Genomic DNA, 18,867 nt, shown 5'->3' with positions numbered 1-18,867 from the left:
ATTAATTGACATGCTGCGGCTGAAGAAACCGCACCGCAGGTTTATGTGCGTTTTTTGGCTGCATTTTTCCGCAGAGTGGGGACAAGATTTGTTGAAATCCACCCACACTGCTGCTACTATAATACGCTGCGGATTTTCCGCCATGAATCCATTGCGGAAAATCTGCAGTGTTTACGCTGTGTGTGTTTCTACCCTTAAGGTACAATGCAGGTCCTATCGAATTAATAATCTGGGACCCACACCGATTGTGAGTACGGAGGGTTCTTCTTCACTGCACCCCTTCCCCCCGGCAGTGAGAAGGACATTAAATGGAGCAGCGGCGGCAATGTCTAGGAGACTGATGGAAACAGCTGAGATCTGTACCTGTTTGTTTCCATTATTTCCATAGACTTTAAATGGAGGGTCAGCGCGCATGCTCGACCACCGCTACATTATAGTCCTCCTCACTGCGGGGGGCGCCAGACATAACCCATGGAGGGAGGCCCATGGGTTTTTGCTGAAAAAAGCTTTTCTTTATTCTAATCCTGTACAATTTTTAAGGAACGCTGTTTTTTTGGTTTAACACTTTATTGGTAAAAACGACAAACCGGAAAATATAAAAACTGTGATAACCATTTTTACAGGACCGGTTTAGAAAAGAAAAGCAAAATTGCATCAGAAGTAATAAAAATTGGACCCCCAAGGCCACAACCCCTTATTATAAAAGTTGATATCAGGCATGGCTGATTACAGAGGACAATAGATTCAAACGAACTGCGCAGCAATAGGCGCGCTTCAGGTTCATTGCCCTGTTTGACAGACCAACAGGCGAACTGTCACAGACCACAACGCACGAGAACACAAAGAGGCACAACATCTTACATCTACTTTTCCCAGTTCCCGTTCTATGCGAGCTATACGCTACTATTAAATCTGGTCTTCATAAAAATGGCGGCCTCCTCCTCGGCACTAGACCTGCGCCAGAGACAAATTCCGGACAGGAAAGAGTTTAGCTCTACCCACCAACTGCCCATCCCGTCCTGGTGACGTCATATAAGCCTCGCCCAATCAGCTTCCACTTTTAGTTGTGCCGCTGTGACAGAACCGTCCGCTTTCTGACGGTTCAAAGTTTCTTCGTTTCGGTCCCCGGTCCCGCCCGGCGTCATCATGTGAGTGTGTGAGGGGCTCAGTGGAGGGTGGGGGAGGTGTTACTTGGGGTGTAGAGGGTGACAGACACCCCACCTTACTTGACTCCACCCTTAACCCTATATTGCCTGGTCCATAGTTCTGTAACTTCCTTAGTTTCGCCATTTTATCTGTGTCTGTGAAGTATTTATTTGTTTATTATCTTTTATATTTATTGGGTGGAGAACTCCTGGTGAATGAGGGGCGTCCCGTGTCACTTTTCCTAACGCCATATCGTATAAACGTGAAAATCTGGGTTAGATGGCGACTCTCTGCGCGTTACTATGTGACGGGAAACTTTACGCCACAGAACGGCTCGTAGACTAACGTTACTTGGCACGTATTGTGTTTTTAGACACTTTTTGCGCTTTTTTGACCATTCTGAAGAGTCGTAAAACGCGTAAGAATCATGCGTTCAATGTAAAGGTTTTTTTTACTGGACTCTGCGTGATGGAATCGCGTCGTCTACTACACTATTCCATACCTGTGTACGATTCTCGCGGGCCATATGGTTACCCCGGCAACTGTACCCCTCCCAGCATGCGGTCGCAGCTCTCCGTGCACGACGTCCGATCGACTTTCTAATATACTTTACGTTTCAATTCCTTACCGTTTTCAAGATCTCTGCTTGTTGTCCATGAATCTGAACTTTTTTCTTTACATCCAAAGGCTATAATCCTGCCCAGACCTAATGCTTCTTACAGCTGAGGGTTTGTTACAATTGTATCCAGTCTAGGCCATGATCTGCGAGCTACGCAGCCTGAATTCCCATTCTATCTGCACTGATACATTGTAACAATCTATCAGGACAGTAGAGCGATGTGTTTAGCTCAGAATAGTGTTTAGACTGGATAACACTGTAACGAATCCTCCGCTGTGGAAGTGTTCGGTCTGTACAGGCTTTTGGCCTGTAGATGTAATCAAGAATGTTCCTATACACTGATAGCAAGTGGAGATCTTGGAAATGGCAAGGAATTGTAACACAAAGTAATATGAGAAAGCAGCAGAGCTTATATTTGGGTATGTTCTCTATAGACTGGCCGTGATTAGACGTCTGACCCCGATGCAGCGGCGAATGTGCGGTAGGTACAGTTGGAGTTGCATTATGTGTTACGCTAAACTGTCTCTCAATTGACGCTTAACCCCTCCCCCAACCGTTTTTCGGATTTTCACTTTTGTATTTTCCTCTCCACCTTCCAAAAGCTCTAAAAAAAAAAAAATATTTTTCCGTCAAGATCGCCATACGCGGGCTTGTTTTTTGCGGGACAAGTTTGTAGTTTTTCATGGCACCGTTTACTGTACCGCATAATGTACTGGGAAGATGAAAAAATTATTTGTGGGGTGAAATGGGCAAGAAACAGCAATTACACCATATTTTGGAGGGTTTTGTTTTTACGGCGTCCATCAGGAGGTAAAAACGACATATTCACCTTATTCTACAGGTTGATACGATTACGACGATACCAAATTTGTTTTACCACTTGCGGGGGGAGCTGTAGTGTTCACTGATACCATTTTGGGGTATATGCGACTATCACTTTTTATTTAAATTTTTTTTAGCTCTAAGGTGACCAAAAAACAGCAATCTGTGTGGTTTTTTTTTTCTATATTTTTTTTCTACGCCATTCATTTATTTATTTTTTTACTTTTAATAATTTATTTTCTTTGGAACGTAAAAAAAACTTTATTGAACTGCTTTTTACTTTTTTTATTAGTCCCCCTAGGAGACTTGAAGCAGCGATCGTTGGATCGCTTGCATGATCTACTGTAATACTAATGTATTTCCACGGTCCGTGCATTGCCCAGCGGCCTGGACCGCAATAAGACAGGACATGTGTTATTACGGCCATGTTTTGCGGTCCCGCCTCCTCGAAAAGAGTGCGCGTGGCCAGCGATAAGCGGCCAGCCTGCGGGTGACACTCCGTGGCCGTCCGAGCCGAAAATCACGGTCGTGTGCACGTGGCCTTAACCTGCGATGGGGATGTTATCAGTCAGGGAAAAAAATCCACCTGCTGGGAGTTGTAGTTTCCAATCAGCTGGTGTTGATCTATCTAACCATATTGTAAATCACTACAGCGCACGTATATAGATGTGGGGGGGGGGGGGTATACAGAGGGGGATTCATCTGCAGTTCGCATGTCTTCCTGCCAGATAAGGGGGCCCCATAATGACCCTTCATGGAAAAGACTTCTGCAGTGTCCGTTCCTGTTTTCCTGCACGACATATTCCGCCCACTTCCCTAGTGCCGTCTTGATTAGTGATTATAATGGTGTGCGGGGATATCTGGAGGGGACGGCAGTTATCATATCGCTGAGAGCTGCGCCTAGAGATAACAAGACCCTGAGGAATTTCCATCAAACTTTTGTGCGGAAGTTTCACAGCGTTTACGCAAAATAAATTGACGTGCTGCAGATTGGGAATCCGCACGGCGGGTCAATTTCCACACCTTTTTTTTAATTTTTTTTTTTATTTTAGTATTTTTTATATATATATTTTTCCCTGCAGTGTGTGTGGCTGAGGTTTTATCACATTTCAGCCCCCTTTGCTGATCCCATAATACAATGCAGCATTTCCGTCCCGTGTGCAGGTAGAATTATTTGCTTCCGATCTCTGCCATCAGCGGCCTGTATATGTTTGGGCCGTTGTTGGTCGCGGCCTCGCTGTTCTGGAATAATCTGATGTCTGGGCTGCGTTCATTAAATGATGGGGGTGTATATGTGGATTTTTGTTTTTTGCCAATCCCAAAACGTCCGATGTCCAGTCCTGCAGTGAGTGCTGATGTTGGGGGGTTGGGGCGGGGGGCTTCAGAAGACTTCTCGCCTCGTTTGATTATTCACATACGTTCTGTCAGTGAATAGAAGCTTTTCCCTACCACTTGGTATCTGGGGGGGGGGGGGGGCATAGTTCTCTGTGGTTATGTTGGTGCAGTTGGCTGCATGCGGTGCCCTGTAGAGTTCTCCTTTTAGTTTCTGAATAATCGGTGAGGCCTCTATTTGCGGTGGATTTGCCCCAGCCTTGGTGTATATGTAATGACTGGATGATATCTAGGACTGTGTGATTGATTCACACTTCTGGCTTCAGTGCTAAGATTTTCTCTTTATTCGCTGCATTGTATACAGATATTTCGGTTTGGGGGGTGCGAAGCGACTTGTGGGTGACTTACACGTTCTTGGCTTGTATGATGGACAGCGGCAGTATTATAAATGGGGGAGGGGGTCCCGTCTGGTTTATGAAATCAGCAGATAAGACGATCTTGTGTTCAGTAACTGAATGCACGAGGCTGTAGATAAAGCGGTCAGCTGCCTCCTCACACGTGACCACGGAGGGCGACTGTCACAATGTAGAGGGCTCGTCACCAGCCGACACCACGTGTCATGTGAGGAGTAGCCGGGAAGTGTAACCCCCATCATTACCACTTATCCCTTGTATGGACCGAGAAAGAGGTTCGACATATTACATACCCAGCAGTGGACTCTATGATGGGAATTCATGTTAGGTCGTCATTGCTCCCACTTCAAAAAGAGGTTCTGCAGCTGCTGAGGTTTGGGTTATAAGGGGTTAATGTACCTATTTGATCAATTAATATTGTCAGTCACAGCAGCCGAGTTCTTGTAATCTGTTCGGGTATGTTCACACAGGCTATTTTCAGCCGTTTTAGGGGCCGTGAACTTTCTGAAAAATCGGAAGCAGAACGCCTACAAACATCGGTCCATTGATTTTATTTTACACCTCATTTTCAAATAACGGCGCGTAAAAAGACGCCCCGTAAAAAAGTGCATGTCACTTCTTGAGCCTTTTTTTGGAGCGGTTTTTCATTGACTTGAAAGAAAAAAAAACGCTCCAAAAATGGCCGGAAAAAACGCAAGTTGCTCAAAAAAACGGCTGAAAATCAGGAGCCATTTTCCCTTGAAAACCGCTCTATTTTCAGCCGCATTTTGTTAAGCGTGTGAACATGGCCTTACAGAACACATCAGTGATTTATAATCTTATAATTTCCAATACTTTTATCCCGTATATAACACCGCGTACAGTCGGTCCTGCGGCACAAGGTGTAGATTGCGGTAGATCCATTGGTAATGCGGATAACCTGACCGATAATAAACTTGTGCACCGAAAAGACTGATCTGCTCCACCAGTTGTAAACTTTCCATTTATCGCTACCTACATCCCAGAATATCCTTTGTTGTCACTGTGACTTTTGATCAGAGCGTTTCTGTAAAATCCATAAATCTCATATGAAGCTGATGCGGATTCTCCGTAGATTACGTTTTTACCAAATTTGACATGGAAGCTCTGCCTTTCTGCAAATCTGTCTGGACTCCTCTCCTGTGCTGGGATTTGTCTTGCAGCTTTTGTTGTGACACAGCAGAGAAGTTTCCTGTTTACAGTAGAGATACAGGGTGTATTCAATATTCCAGGTTGCAGCGTTTCCTTATGAACCTTGTGGAGTTTTGCCAGGGAAATTCCTTGCACCAAATCCTACAACTCCTCTTGGCAGCGGTTCACAAATCAGATGTGCAGCATGCTGACCTCTAGTGGTGTGACATTGTATTGCATCTATCATATTTACAGGCGTAATCTAAATGTTAACACGATCCTGCAATCATCCCGGCAAAGCCAAATCTATAAACCTACAAAATCATGAGACTAAGCACCGGTGTTCTGAAAAATGATCACAAAACGTTATCATAATACACATAAGGCAGTCGCACAATGGATAATGTGACGTCACCGTGAAATGCGCTGGGCTTACACATGTTCATAGCGATACAAATCTGCATATTAAAGTGCCAATAAAGTAGAGGTAAGCAAATAGACCAATTATGCAGGCAGATATATCATAGATGGGATATATATATATATTATGTGTGTGTGTGTAGATAGATTATCTATTTCACAATATTGCGGTATATGAAACAAGTGCTTCAAAAGAGGTGCAACACGAAGTATATATAATGCAAAATGACATGCCTCAGTATATACCCGTGTGGATGACAAAACCGGGATGCCGCCAACCCCCATGCATTAGGCCTTATTTTAGACCAAGCAGTGGGGGAGGGCTCCTGTTGCAGCCAATTTCCTTACAGCAAGAGACAGGTCTGAACTGCGGTCTGTAAGGGCTTATTCAGACGAACGTATAATACATCCGTGCTACGCGCGTCACTTTCACGCTCCTCGCACGGACCTATGTAACTCAATGGGGCCGTTCAGACAGTACGTGATTTTCACGCAACGTGTGTCCGCTGCATAAAACTCACGACATGTCCGATGTTTGTGCGTTTCTCGCGCATCACGCACCCATTAAAGTCAATGGGTGCGTGAAAATCACGCGCAGCAGACGGAAGCACTTCCGTGTGATGCACGTAATTCGCGCAACGGCAGTGAAAATTCTGATTGAAAAGCACCACGTGCTACAGACAGTGTCATAATGATGGCGGCTGCGCGAAAATCACACAGCCGCGCGCCATATGGTGATGACACACAGACCTGTTAAGTACCTTTTGCGCGTGCAAAACGCACACGCTCGTGTGAATCCGGCCTACGAATGAGAGGAAAGTGCCGAATCTCCTGGAGCGCACAAAAATAATCTCTGTATATTTCTCACTATTTTGATTGCAAAAGTAGACTGGATCTAATCAAAGAAAAGGGAAGAGTTGCCGGGTTTCTAATTTTGTGTTTTTCTACATTTCGTGTACTATTATTATGGGTTCACACGACCTATTTTCAGACGTAATGGAGGCATTTTACGCCTCGAATTACGTCTGAAAAAACGGCTCCAATACGTCGACAAACATCTGCCCATTACTTGCAATGGGTCTTACGATGTTCTGTGCCGACGACATGTCATTTTACGCGTCGCTGTCAAAAGACGGAGCGTAAAATAACAGCCTCGTCAAAAGAAGTGCAGGACACTTCTTGGGACGTTTTTGGAGCCGTTTTCTCATAGACTCCAATGAAAACAGATCCAAAAACGCAGCAAAAAACATCTGAAAATCATGGGCTGTTTTCCCTTAAACGGCTCCGTATTTTGAGACGTTTTTGACTCTACGTGTGAACATAGCCTTAGTCTAATTTGGACCAGTAAGGCCAAATGCACACATTGCATATTCTCGTGCAGCAAATCCGCCGTGTAATACAATACAAGCAAAGTAAATGACATTTCAAGTAATCTCATCTACACGTTGCAGGTTTTTTCCGCGCATAAATTGACCTGCAGTGCGTATTTTAAAATCCGCAGCATGTCCATTTATCTTGCGTTTCCACCTGCGAATTGTATCTGACTCGTTTTAAAGAAAAGCAAACGCACCAAAATCTGCAGCAAAAAAACGCACCTAAAAATGCATCACAAAATGCAGGGTCAGTTCACATGTTGCGTAAATACTGTGTTTTTTCTGCAGCAAATACCGTAGCAGCAAAGTGGATGAGATGGAACAAATCTCCACACGCTGTGGAAATACGGAGCGGGAAATAAAACTCAGAAATTGACCTGCCGAGCGGAATTTTATTCCACCGCATGTCAATTGTATTTGTGTAAACGCTGCTTAATTGTTTCGGGTTTTCCCCATTTAATTCAATGGGGAAGTAAAACCCACTACAAATAGTTGTTGCTTTTTTTGCAGTGGGTTCGCAGCGATTCCGCGGCAAAAGACGCAACTTAGAAAAAAACCTAATAACCTGTGAAGTCTCTTCCACTCTACGGCGCGGCCTCCACAGGCTGTAGCGACGGTCACATGGGATGAAACATCATCCGGACAGCCTAAGTGCTGCAGTTTCCTGCAGCGGACACTCCGCTTTTTCACCCGGAATTCCCCGCGGTGCACATCTTGGATACGCTGTATGCTTTTACGCAGCGTATCTGCCCCATGTGAACTCAGCCGTAGGTGTGTATTTTACCAGCGGACTTATTTGCATTTACCTGCCATCTTGATGCTGATTTTCTGCATCTGCACCAAATTCTACAACGTGTGCATGTAGCCTTAGGGCATGCCCAGACGTGGCGGAGTTCTTCCGCCACTGTCCGCATCAATGCCACACAGAATCTGCGTTGCAGATTCTGTTGCGGCTTTGCCTAAAATGGGCATTAAATTGATGCGGACTGGCTGCTGCGTATTGAGGGGAAGAGGGCTTCCCTTCTCTCTATCAGTGCAGGATAGAGAGAAGGGACAGCCCTTTCCCTAGTAAAAGAAATTCATACTTACCGGCCGTTGTCTTGGTGACGCGCCCCTCTTTCGCCATCCAGCCCGACTTCCCTGGATGACGCGGCAGTCCATGTGACCGCTGCAGCCTGTTATTGGCCTGTGATTGGCTACAGCCTGTGATTAGCCTGTGATTGGCTGCAGCCTGTGATTGGCCTGTGATTGGCTGCAGCCGTCACTTAGACTGAAACGTCATCCTGGGAGGCCGGACTGGAGAAAGAAGCAGGGAGTTCTCGGTAAGTATGAACTTCTATTTTTTTTACAGGTTGCTGTATATTGGGATCGGTAGTCACTGTCCAGGGTGCAGAAACAGTTACTGCTGATCATTTAACTCTTTCAGCACCCTGGACAGTGACTATTTACTGACGTCGCCTAGCAACGCTCCCGTAATTATGGGTGCACACACGTAGTCACCCGTAATTACGGGAGCCCCATTGACTTCCTCAGTCTGGCTGTAGACCTAGAAATACATAGGCCCAGCCAGAATGAAGAAATGTCATGTGAAAAAACCAACACGCTCTGCAGCACACATAACATGTGCATGACAGCTGCGGACTTCATTGCGGAATTTTGAATCTCTATTGAAGTCAATGGAGAAATTCCGCAATGAGTCCGCTACAAGTCCGCAACAACCAGTGTATGCTGCGGACACCAAATTCCGCAGCCCCGGCCTATGCTCCGCAGCTGAATTGTCCACAACGTGTAAACTAGCACTACTAAAAAGCTGTGGAAGGCAATGGAGAAACGTGTACGCTGCGGACTGTCCGCAGCGGAATTCCAGAGCAATTCCGCTACGTGTGGTCATGCCCTTAGGGTTCGGTCACACACCGCAGATTTTGTTGCAGGAATTACTGCAACGAAAAGTCGTTCCATTCATCTGAATGGAATTTACAGAAATGGATGCACCTGCTGCCGATACAACATTTAGATGAATGTGAGTGATTTTTGTTGCAGAAATTTCTGCAAAAAATCTGCCGCGTGTGACTGCAGCCTTACCGGTTGTGAATCCCCCCTGCAGTAGAGTTCTCAAAGCAGGCGCCTGGGGTGGGTAACGTCTGCACTGTGATCCCTGTATTCAAAATTGCGTCAATGAGTATCCAGAGCAGAGTTGTTAGAAAGGAGGACACTACACACACAATGGGCACGAAGTAATAATTCCTTACCCCCTACAGTCACTGCAGGGTAACTGATCCGTCAGCAGCTTCTTCCTCTGGCGATCGCAGGTGATCATCCGGGTCAAACATCAATGTTTCTTTCCTGCAGTTCTGGAGGTCTCGTGCCATCTTCTAGGAATCCTGTGCTAGGTCATAGTGATAGAGCGGCATTGCAAGGCCGTGTTCACACATGACGGGTTGGGTTCATATTCTGCGCTGAAAATATGCAACAGAGGACAGTACAATATATGTGAACGTGTCTCTGTTTTAGGGGAAGTTTATTTTTTTTATATTTTATTTTTTTTAAAGTTTTTTTTTTTAGTGTACACGTGAACAATGTAAAGCATTTCAATAGGTTTCTCCTGTGCTGGGTCGGGAGTACTGGAACGTGTGGTTGGTTCTGGCCAGCAGGTTTGTATTCGTCTGCTGGTCACTAGAGGGCAGTGTTGTGTCACTGGTTCTCGGTAGTAGATCACATAACATGGAAACAGCGTGACCAATCACAAGCTGCGGCTCCGTTCACATCTGCATCGTGGTTTTCATTCATACTGCAAACCACGACACTCTGCCAGATTTGTTGTACAATGTGCACCGCCGGCACCCGACAGACCCTGGTGACTTTTTTTTTTATTTGATGGGAAGAATAGCGCTGCATGTAACACCACTCTGACCCTTGTCAATATGAGTTGATTTCATGACTAAAATTTAAGTCTAAACTGGAAAATAACACAATAGATGAAAGGTTTATATTTCAGTCTTGGATTTCAATCCTCCAATTCGGTCCAACTCTCGACACCCCCCCCCCCCCCCATCACCTGTTTGAAGGGCTCACTTTAGTGCTTTAAATGGATTCTTTCTCGTTCCTACTTTGCACGCACCTTTACGTTTGTAGCATTCACTTGAATAGGACCGTGGCTCAATGCCTTCCAGAGCTGCTACAAATGTAACGGCACGTGCAAGGTACGAACTAGAAGGAAACGGTGCTCGTACGAGTGCTGCGACCCCCTCTGATTGATCGGCAGTGGTGCCGAGAGTCAGACCTCTACAGATCTAATATTGATGGTTTATCCTAAGGCCCAGAAAACCCCTTCAATCTCAACGTTATTTCCTGAAAAATATAGAACATGTCCTATTTCAGGCCGTAATTACAGCGCGGACCGGCCCATAGTATACTGTGCAATTGAATGTGATCTATTGTTCCCTGTTATCTGTCATCAGAGATTTGATAAGCTGACTGTAGTGTTCTTCATTGGGATTAGTGACAGAAGGTCCATAAACCCCCCCCCTCCCCTCCCCCTACAACATTACTTTCGGTCACATATCTATTATAAACCTGTCTCTTAGGTTTTGCGGCCTTATTTCCACTCTGTTCAGATATTCCCCAGCCTCGTATGAAACCCTGAAAATAAAGAATGTAAAAGATAAATCTTAAATACATATATCCTATTGGCCATAATTCATTCATTACTAATCTATATGGTGGCAATGCTGGGATAATGAGATCCTATAAGGCGACCGGGCGCTGCTTAGGTTGTCACCTGTTGGATGAGGATGTTGGGTTTAGTTTTCTATCCGGTGCCAGGCCCGCTATTCCCTTCCCTCCGGGTGTGGTGCAGACTTGGCATAGTACAGTAGCCACGCGCGGCTTCCATTGTATATGTACAGGGCTGGGTTCACACTATACTATACTGGGCTGGGCACGGCGGAGGTGGGAAATACAGACGTGTCATCCCAGATTATGTGAATATCTCTACTAGATGATGGGAGAAAGCGAGAACCTGGCATTGCCATACACCGGGTTTCTATGGGGTCAAACTGGCTACAGAAATATTATGGATGAATGTGAATGCTTTGGAATTGCTTTTCATTGTCGGACTTTCATCTCGAGCGGTTGTCTATATTCCGCCACCATCTGACCGATACTCCGATAATACTAACCCAGTATAGCGCATGAAGCTGCCCGCCTAACAGCCAATGGAATTGCCAATAGTGTAGAGTATATATTGTATTACATGCCGTACAGCAGAGCTGAGCGGGTTCACGTGATGTCCCTCAGAATCTGGGGAAGGGTCGGGCTTCAAACTTCCCTTGCCTATGTTGGTGCTTTATTTGGGAGGATTAGTAAGTATTCCCTAAGACCAAATCGAGTTCTCAGTGACGATCTGTGCTGATGAATGTACATAATGTTCCAGCGAGCTGTTATTACGTGCTGCCCGCCGAAGATGAATGTAAAATTGTTTGGAATATTTAAATGACCGATCATCAATTTTACTGTATGTAAAAAAAAAAAAAAATGTCTGCCTCCCTTCTGTGTAGAAGCCGTTGCCTTTCTGATCTTCTTCCTCTTATTTTTTAATTTTCTGGTTCTTTCAGGTCGTCTTCTGCAGCGCCCGGCAATGCTTCCAGCAGTAACCAGCGCCTCCAGCAGACACAAGCTCAGGTCAATGAGGTGAGCGTCCCGTACCTGCACTAACCTTCGTCCTGCGATGTAGATACCGGGCATGTGTGCAGCCACGGGAGACACAATTTAGTTTGAGCTCAGCGATGCCCGCTGCCGTCATCTCCATCCTAATTTACTCACAAACGTATGGTGGCAGTAGAAAGGGACCCGGCAGGGAGGCTGACACACGGGGTTAATGTGCCTGACGTCCGCTATAGAACAATATCATTTCAGTCGGATGATTGCTGTGTCAAGAGGGCAGTGGCCTCGTCACGCTGCGAGTACCTCCGCCGCAGTGTTCACAGACCTAGTTCTGTACAAATGCTTTATTTCTCCTGCATCAGCCAAAGCAAAGGTCTGTCAGATCATTCACGCACGGAATTGGTTTCCGCCGAACATCTATATTTGGCCGTCTTTTGTCCAATTTCTATGCGCCAATATATGTATTCTTATTTTTTGTGATCAATCAGTTGGAAGGCGTCCACTCTTATCTTAATATAAACTTGTGTCCTGTAGCTCCAGATTACTCTCCTTGTCTTGAGACCAATTACGTGGCCCCCCCCCAAGCCGAGCTTCTGCTCATCATATTGAGTTGAGGGCCAGAGATTTGGAGGAATGTGTTCTCCCATTCGTAATTTTGGAGATGACTTTGCAGGGAGTATTGTATTCTGGGATTTTTATTTATAAACCAGGTTCAGGTTTTGCATTTGTACCAATTGAGGCAAGAAAATTCAACTCTTGGTGGCAGAAAGCTGCGAAGCGCGTGTTTTTTTTTTTTTTTTTTTTTTTTTTCTTCTAGTAACTTTTTAGTACTATTCTACAAGGCCTAGGTTCATGTTGTTAATATTCTAGTCGCAAGAGAGACCTCCAAGTGAATGCAGTAGGGGCTTGTACAGTTATATATGGAGGGCATACATGGGGCAAACGTTGAATCTCCACTTTTTTGCCATCATGTTTAAGTCAAAATCCTGATTAAATTTCTCATATCTTTACATTATTCGACGCTTGATACAGAACTCCACGTCTCCGGCATAGACATATTTAAGTGGTTATGTTCTGTCCACCTTGAGCCACCACTAGGGGAGCGTACTGCATACTGTTTATACATTGACCTCAATAATAAAACAAAATGAAGTAAGCTCCCCCTAGTGGTGGCTGCAGGCAGACAAAATGTGATCTTTCAAGGGTGGACATTCAACTCCAATCCCCTCCAGACCTAAAAATATATTGCACAAGACCATCCTCACCCCATGTGCTTAAATTGCTCATGGGCCAAGCCCCAGCTCTTCTCACTGTGAGTACACAACACAATGGGCAGGATAGATGGACCTATTGGTGGTTTCCTGCAGTCAGATGCTGTGTAAGACCTTGTGGTCCCCTTGAAATGGCTGCTAAGGTAAAGAAAGTTTTAGAAATGATACTTGATGCAGGTTTTGTCCTGTGCCGTGTGTTATGGGCATACCGGTTGGACCCTATATATCGGCCGCAACTAAACAGTCCAATGTTGTACTGACCGGAACGCCTAAGCTTGCTTTCGGCCATGTTATACTTATTTACACAAATATTCTCAACACCCATTTTGGTTGTAAATATCCTCCGTTATTAATTTTTTATTTTTTTTCTCCCTTGAATTGTTAGGTGGTTGATATTATGAGAGTCAATGTGGACAAAGTCCTGGAGAGAGACCAGAAACTTTCTGACTTGGATGACCGAGCAGATGCTCTGCAGGCTGGGGCTTCGCAGTTCGAGACCAACGCGGCCAAGCTGAAGAGGAAATATTGGTGGAAGAACTGCAAGGTAACGGTCGGGAAAGTCGACCGGTCGCTGGCGGATCCTATAACGCAGAGCTGTAGTGTAATGGGGGGGGGGGGGGGTGCCTGCGCACACATGTATGTATAGGGACTCGTTTCCCACGGGTCTTTTTCTAGTATTCAGTAGACTTGAAGGTTATTCACACGAACCACTTCATCGGCTGTGACAGACGTTTTTTAACGACACGGCTGCATTACAATAAATTTTCTTCTATGGGGCTATTCACGGACCGTGTCAACGACCCATGAAAAAATAGGACCTGTCGTTTTCACGGATCCCTCAATAGACAAGTCTGAGGAATCTGTGAAATCTGGTCCTGCACGGCTGCAAATCAACCGTGAAAAAGTCAGTTTTTCACGCCAAATTTGATACCGGTTCATGTGACTAAGCCCTTACACCGGTGATTGGTATCAGAACCGCTCTGTTTTATGTCTTCTTTATAATGTCCTTCACACTCTGCGGCTGCTCTGTCGGTGGGATGAGGCATCTGCAGGTGATTACTCATATTATTGGGGCTGCAAGAACACGGGAGCTCATCTAGGACGCTGATCAGGACGCTCTGCTGGTTCATTAGAAGCAGACACTGGGCTGGGGACAGTTTTTCTAAAATAAATATTTTAAGTATTAGATCTGCAGACAAGGAGCAGGTCATAGATGTCCCCCCATAATAACTGTGCTTCTCTCTACAGATGTGGGCGATATTAATTGCAGTCATTGTGATCATCATCATCATTATCATTGGTGAGTACACAACTTGCACAGCAGGATGACTGTTACGATTGCTGCGGCTACTTACCTTCGTCTAATGTTCATGGTATTTTTTTTTTTCTATTTTTAGTACTTTAGACCTTGACATTGTATATGAATCTTTCTACAGGGGCCATACGTGTCTGTTAGCTAGGGGAAGCTGCTGCCAGCCATACATATTCCCTGCGGAGAAAACGTCGTATTACATGCCGGCCATTCAAGTAAATGGCTGACCATGTAATGTATAGTCAGGTCCGCCAGAGTGAGAGCTGCTCTTGGCTGGTTAGCGGGACTCTGTTCCGGCTTATGGAGGGGGGTCCAAGTGGCCAAATATGGCACATAGAAAGGGATCGTCATGATGAGACGACTGCTAATAAATCCGAACTCATCCAATTTCAGATAATTATTAACGTTTAACTATTTTGAATATAAAGTGAACCATGAAATCAAACCGCAATATATGCAGAACATGGGCATAAGATATGACATTGGTGTGGGCTCTCTACTCTTGCTAATAGATTAGGGTCTCAAATTAGGATTCCCCCTCCTCCCATTACTCCCTGATTCTCTCTGGAAAAGGGGCTTTTTTTTAAATTTATTTTTTTAAAGCCGTATCTGTGACCATTTCAGCTCTGCTACAACTGTGCGAATTAAGATTATTAATAATACTGTCCTTCATTTCTTGCAGTGTGGAGCGTCTCCTGATGTCTGGTAGATGTCGGCCTACGTGGTGTCGCCGTTCACCACATCCAATCTGCTGTAACCAAGAGCTCATATTCGGATTTCCAAGTTTTTTATTAGTTTAGAGTTGTTGTTTTTTTTTGAGATTTTTGTGCCTTTACTGAAATATTGTACACTCCGTGTTTTAACCGCTATTGATTGAGCACATTTGCACGGTCTTAACACAACTTATTCAGGTCTACCCCTTGTCAGCACGCTGGTAATTGTGTATATATCGGTTTTCTTTATAATGCCATGAACGTCGTGTGTCTTATAGCAAGTCCTTCCTGGATTCTTCAGTCAAATATTTAAACCAGGTAAATTGAAATGTAGGTATAAGCAAATTGCCAGGTTTCTTAAGAGGACCCCTCTGCTCTCCTATCATATGTTTTAGAAAACATATGACTTTCCCATGAAATAATGCTGGAGCTTTTTCTCTTAGAACTCTGCATTGCGCCATTCCTCTGTTGTTCCTCCTGGAAATGTATAAATTGATAACTGGGTGTTGCCATTCCTCTTGTCAATAGTGTGTGTCGCTACACTGTCTGTGAGCACTGATTGGACTGGCAGTGGGCAGGGACACTATAAAACAGCTGTCAGGAGAGGCGGACGGTTCTGTTCCAGACATCTGTCCTCAGTTGCCATAAACCACTACAACCTCTGTGGTTCTCCAGCTGTTGTGAAACTACAACTCCCAGCATGTCCTGACAGCTGCAGGCTGGGAGTTGTAGTTTTACAGCAACGTGAGAGCAACAGGTTGTAGAACGGTTGTATTCTGCCCAGTTCCACTAAGATGTCTATTCCAGCATGAAGAAACCTTCATCACTCTGCTTGCTTTCATGCTTTGGCAACCCATCTCTATTGGGTTTGGTAATTGCAGGGGCTTCTTTCCAAGGTTGCATGTTTTTTCAAGTTTGTTCCAAGTAAAGGCAAAGAGTAGTTACTGGCGACCTATTGGATGATGCTGCTTTACCAGGAGCGGATGTAATACTGGATGACCGGCCATGCTCCCTCTGAGGAGATGCACAATCCCAAAGCCCACTTTTTAGTTAAAGGGTAACAAAACGTTTGACAAACTTCTGACATGTCATAGTGACATGTCAGAAGTTTTGATTGGTGGGGGTCAGAGCACAGAGACCCCCACCAATCTCTAGAACGAAGCAGCAGAAGTGCTGGTGTGAGTGTTCAGCTTCTTTGTGTCCGGCTTTTTCCGGAAATAAATGTATTGGCGTACGGATTCATTAGAAAGTCTGAGCCCGTACTCCGATACATCGGCTTTCCCGAAAATAACGAACAGACACGAAGCGGCTAAGCTATTACACAAGCGCTACAGCTGCTTTGTTCTAGAGATTGGTGGGGGTCTCAGTGCTCGGTCCACCCACCAATCAGAACTTATGACATGTCAGAAGTTTGGCAAACATTTAGCTACACTTTAAGGTTTTATACCGGCTGACGAAGTGTGGGCTTTTTTAAGGATTCTGGTTAATTTAAGTTAATTTTGTATCCGGAGAATCTGGCCACGCTAAGGGTATGTGCACACGACCTATTTTCAGACGTAATTCAGGTGTTTTACTCCTCGAATTACGCCTGCAATGGGTCTTACGATGTTCTGTGCAGACGAGCTGTCATTTTACGCGTCGCTGTCAAAATACGGCACGTAAAATGACGGCTCGTCAGAAGAAGTGCAGGACACTTCTTGGGACATTTTTGGAGCTGGTTTTTCTCATAGACTCCAATGAAAACCGCTCCAAAAAACGCCGCGAAAAACACGAGTTTCTCAAAAAAACTTCTGAAAATCAGGAGCTGTTTTCCCTTGAAAACAGCTCCATATTTTCAGACGTATTTTGTTAATCGTGTGGACATACCCTCATTGCCAAAGAAACAAACTAGAGACACAGACAAACCATTTATGTAGAAGAGTGATGTGCAATATAGGAACCTTATAGACTAAGCCATTGTAAACCTACCAGCCTTCCTATCCTCCCCACCACCAGAAACTTCAGGGAAAAATCCAATGCTGTGCCTTTTTTTTTTTTTTTTTCCTTGTCCTGTGCTATTTTGTGCTCCTCACGCCCCCTAGTGCAGGGGTCAGGAACCTTCGGCTCTCCATCTGTTGCAAAACTACAACTCCCAGCATGCCTTGATAACCAAAGGCTTTATCATTCCAGCCAAAGACTGTTGGGCATGCTGGGCATTGTAGTTTTACAACAGCTGGAGTGCCGAAGGTTGCTGACCCCTGCGGGGTCTAGTGCCTTGCCAGTATTGCCTGATGAGTTCATGTCGTAACATAAATTGTGCATGGCCTCCAAGGTTTACTCACTGTATCACTCGGGGTCACCGCATAACTCACTCAGAAACCTAATGGCCTGTTGGGGCAAATGATATAAGGGCTTTTGCCAATATAATGCCAATGTTACATCCTGACCGCTGCAGAGGTCTGCAGGAAAGGTGCCTTTTGATAAAGGATGGTGAACGGCTTGCGTTACCCGTCTCATCACAAAGGGTTCCACAAACGCAGATTATATAGTGTTTAGAGCACAGTGAAAGTCTGTTATAAGCCATACAGTCTTGGGCTAGACCTCAACTGACTCGTATGTGATGTGATCACCTCGAGGTTCTGTGCCGCCATCTGTAGCTGAACATCATGAGCCTCACCCAGCCATTATGGGATGCAGCAATGGCGAATGCCACTTTCCAGTGTTTTGTAAATGGTATACTCTAACCTTAGCTTATAGAGAGCTATATATATATCTCGTGTGCCAATAGCGCCTTGCCATCCTGATGAATGCGTATAGACCATATGATCCATTTTCTGTTATTTCTGCCTTTCACTGAATACCATCATAAATGCATTATTTAGCAGGAATGGGGCCTTTACCAATGTGCCTGTATTTGCGTCCATGTCAGCGTGCCACCTGATGACTCGGAGAATCAGAAATAACTTCGGGCGTTTTCAGTTTTTGCATTTAGTACGTTTTTTTCTAATACGCAAGCTTTAGTGAAGTGTGGACATAGCCTTAATCCTGGTTGCGCCCCCTGCTGGCTTGGTTGGGGAACATGGCTGTTCTCTTCCCTGAGGTCTGCAGTAAGGTGGCGCAACCAGGGTTTTAGGACACTACTCATTTGGCACCAACAACTCAAGTCTCTTGAAAAAGGTTGCCAGTCTGGTGCCGCCTTCCTATGATGCCACTTTGAAGGTGGTTGATCACAGCCTTACAATAAAAAAAAAACCTTGCTGGAATATTTTTTGCGAATGTTCTGTATTTGTATGAATGCAGGTCTGGACTGATGGCTAATTTTTAATCTGGTAGATGTACAATTGTTGTGATTTAACACTACTGCATTGTAATAAAGTCGTTTTCTGCAGGTTCACGGCGTCTCGTTTTTTGGTCTGTAACTTCTCAAACCGATCGTAAAGGGAACTTGCCGCAAATTATCCTATTAAGGCTCTGTTCACGGCTTGTCCGGGCTTTACATGGGTCGGGAGATATTCCTGGCGTATGTGGCATACGTCAGACCTAGGCCCCCATGTTTAAAAAGTACACCTAGGACACTCGTTGGCATCCGTCAGGGCTATGGATAGGTTCGACGTATGCGCTGGGAGTATCTCAAGGTGGACATGCAGAACATACTC

General features: G+C 45.0%; 1 protein-coding gene across 1 annotated transcript; it reads left to right on the top strand.

Moving 5' to 3' along the window:
• Positions 1–1,029: 1,029 nt before the first annotated feature.
• VAMP3 (vesicle associated membrane protein 3) lies at positions 1,030–18,605 on the top strand. The gene is made up of 5 exons (XM_075839430.1): positions 1,030–1,148; positions 11,888–11,963; positions 13,593–13,751; positions 14,456–14,507; positions 15,202–18,605. Coding segments are annotated over exons 1-5 (306 nt in total). The 5' UTR covers positions 1,030–1,146; the 3' UTR covers positions 15,219–18,605.
• The last annotated feature ends 262 nt before the right edge of the window (positions 18,606–18,867 follow it).

The sequence above is a fragment of the Rhinoderma darwinii genome, chromosome 10 (assembly GCF_050947455.1).
Source record: "Rhinoderma darwinii isolate aRhiDar2 chromosome 10, aRhiDar2.hap1, whole genome shotgun sequence".
Lineage (NCBI taxonomy): Eukaryota > Metazoa > Chordata > Amphibia > Anura > Rhinodermatidae > Rhinoderma > Rhinoderma darwinii.
The sequence above is the reverse complement of the archived record's forward strand: the minus strand, read 5'-3'. Positions and strand labels throughout refer to the sequence as shown.

Bases quoted from the DNA above. Each gene is read 5' to 3' on its own strand.
- VAMP3 (XM_075839430.1), top strand. The intron at 11,964-13,592 runs GTGAGCGTCCCG...TTGAATTGTTAG, and splicing joins CACAAGCTCAGGTCAATGAG to GTGGTTGATATTATGAGAGT. The intron at 13,752-14,455 runs GTAACGGTCGGG...TTCTCTCTACAG, and splicing joins ATTGGTGGAAGAACTGCAAG to ATGTGGGCGATATTAATTGC.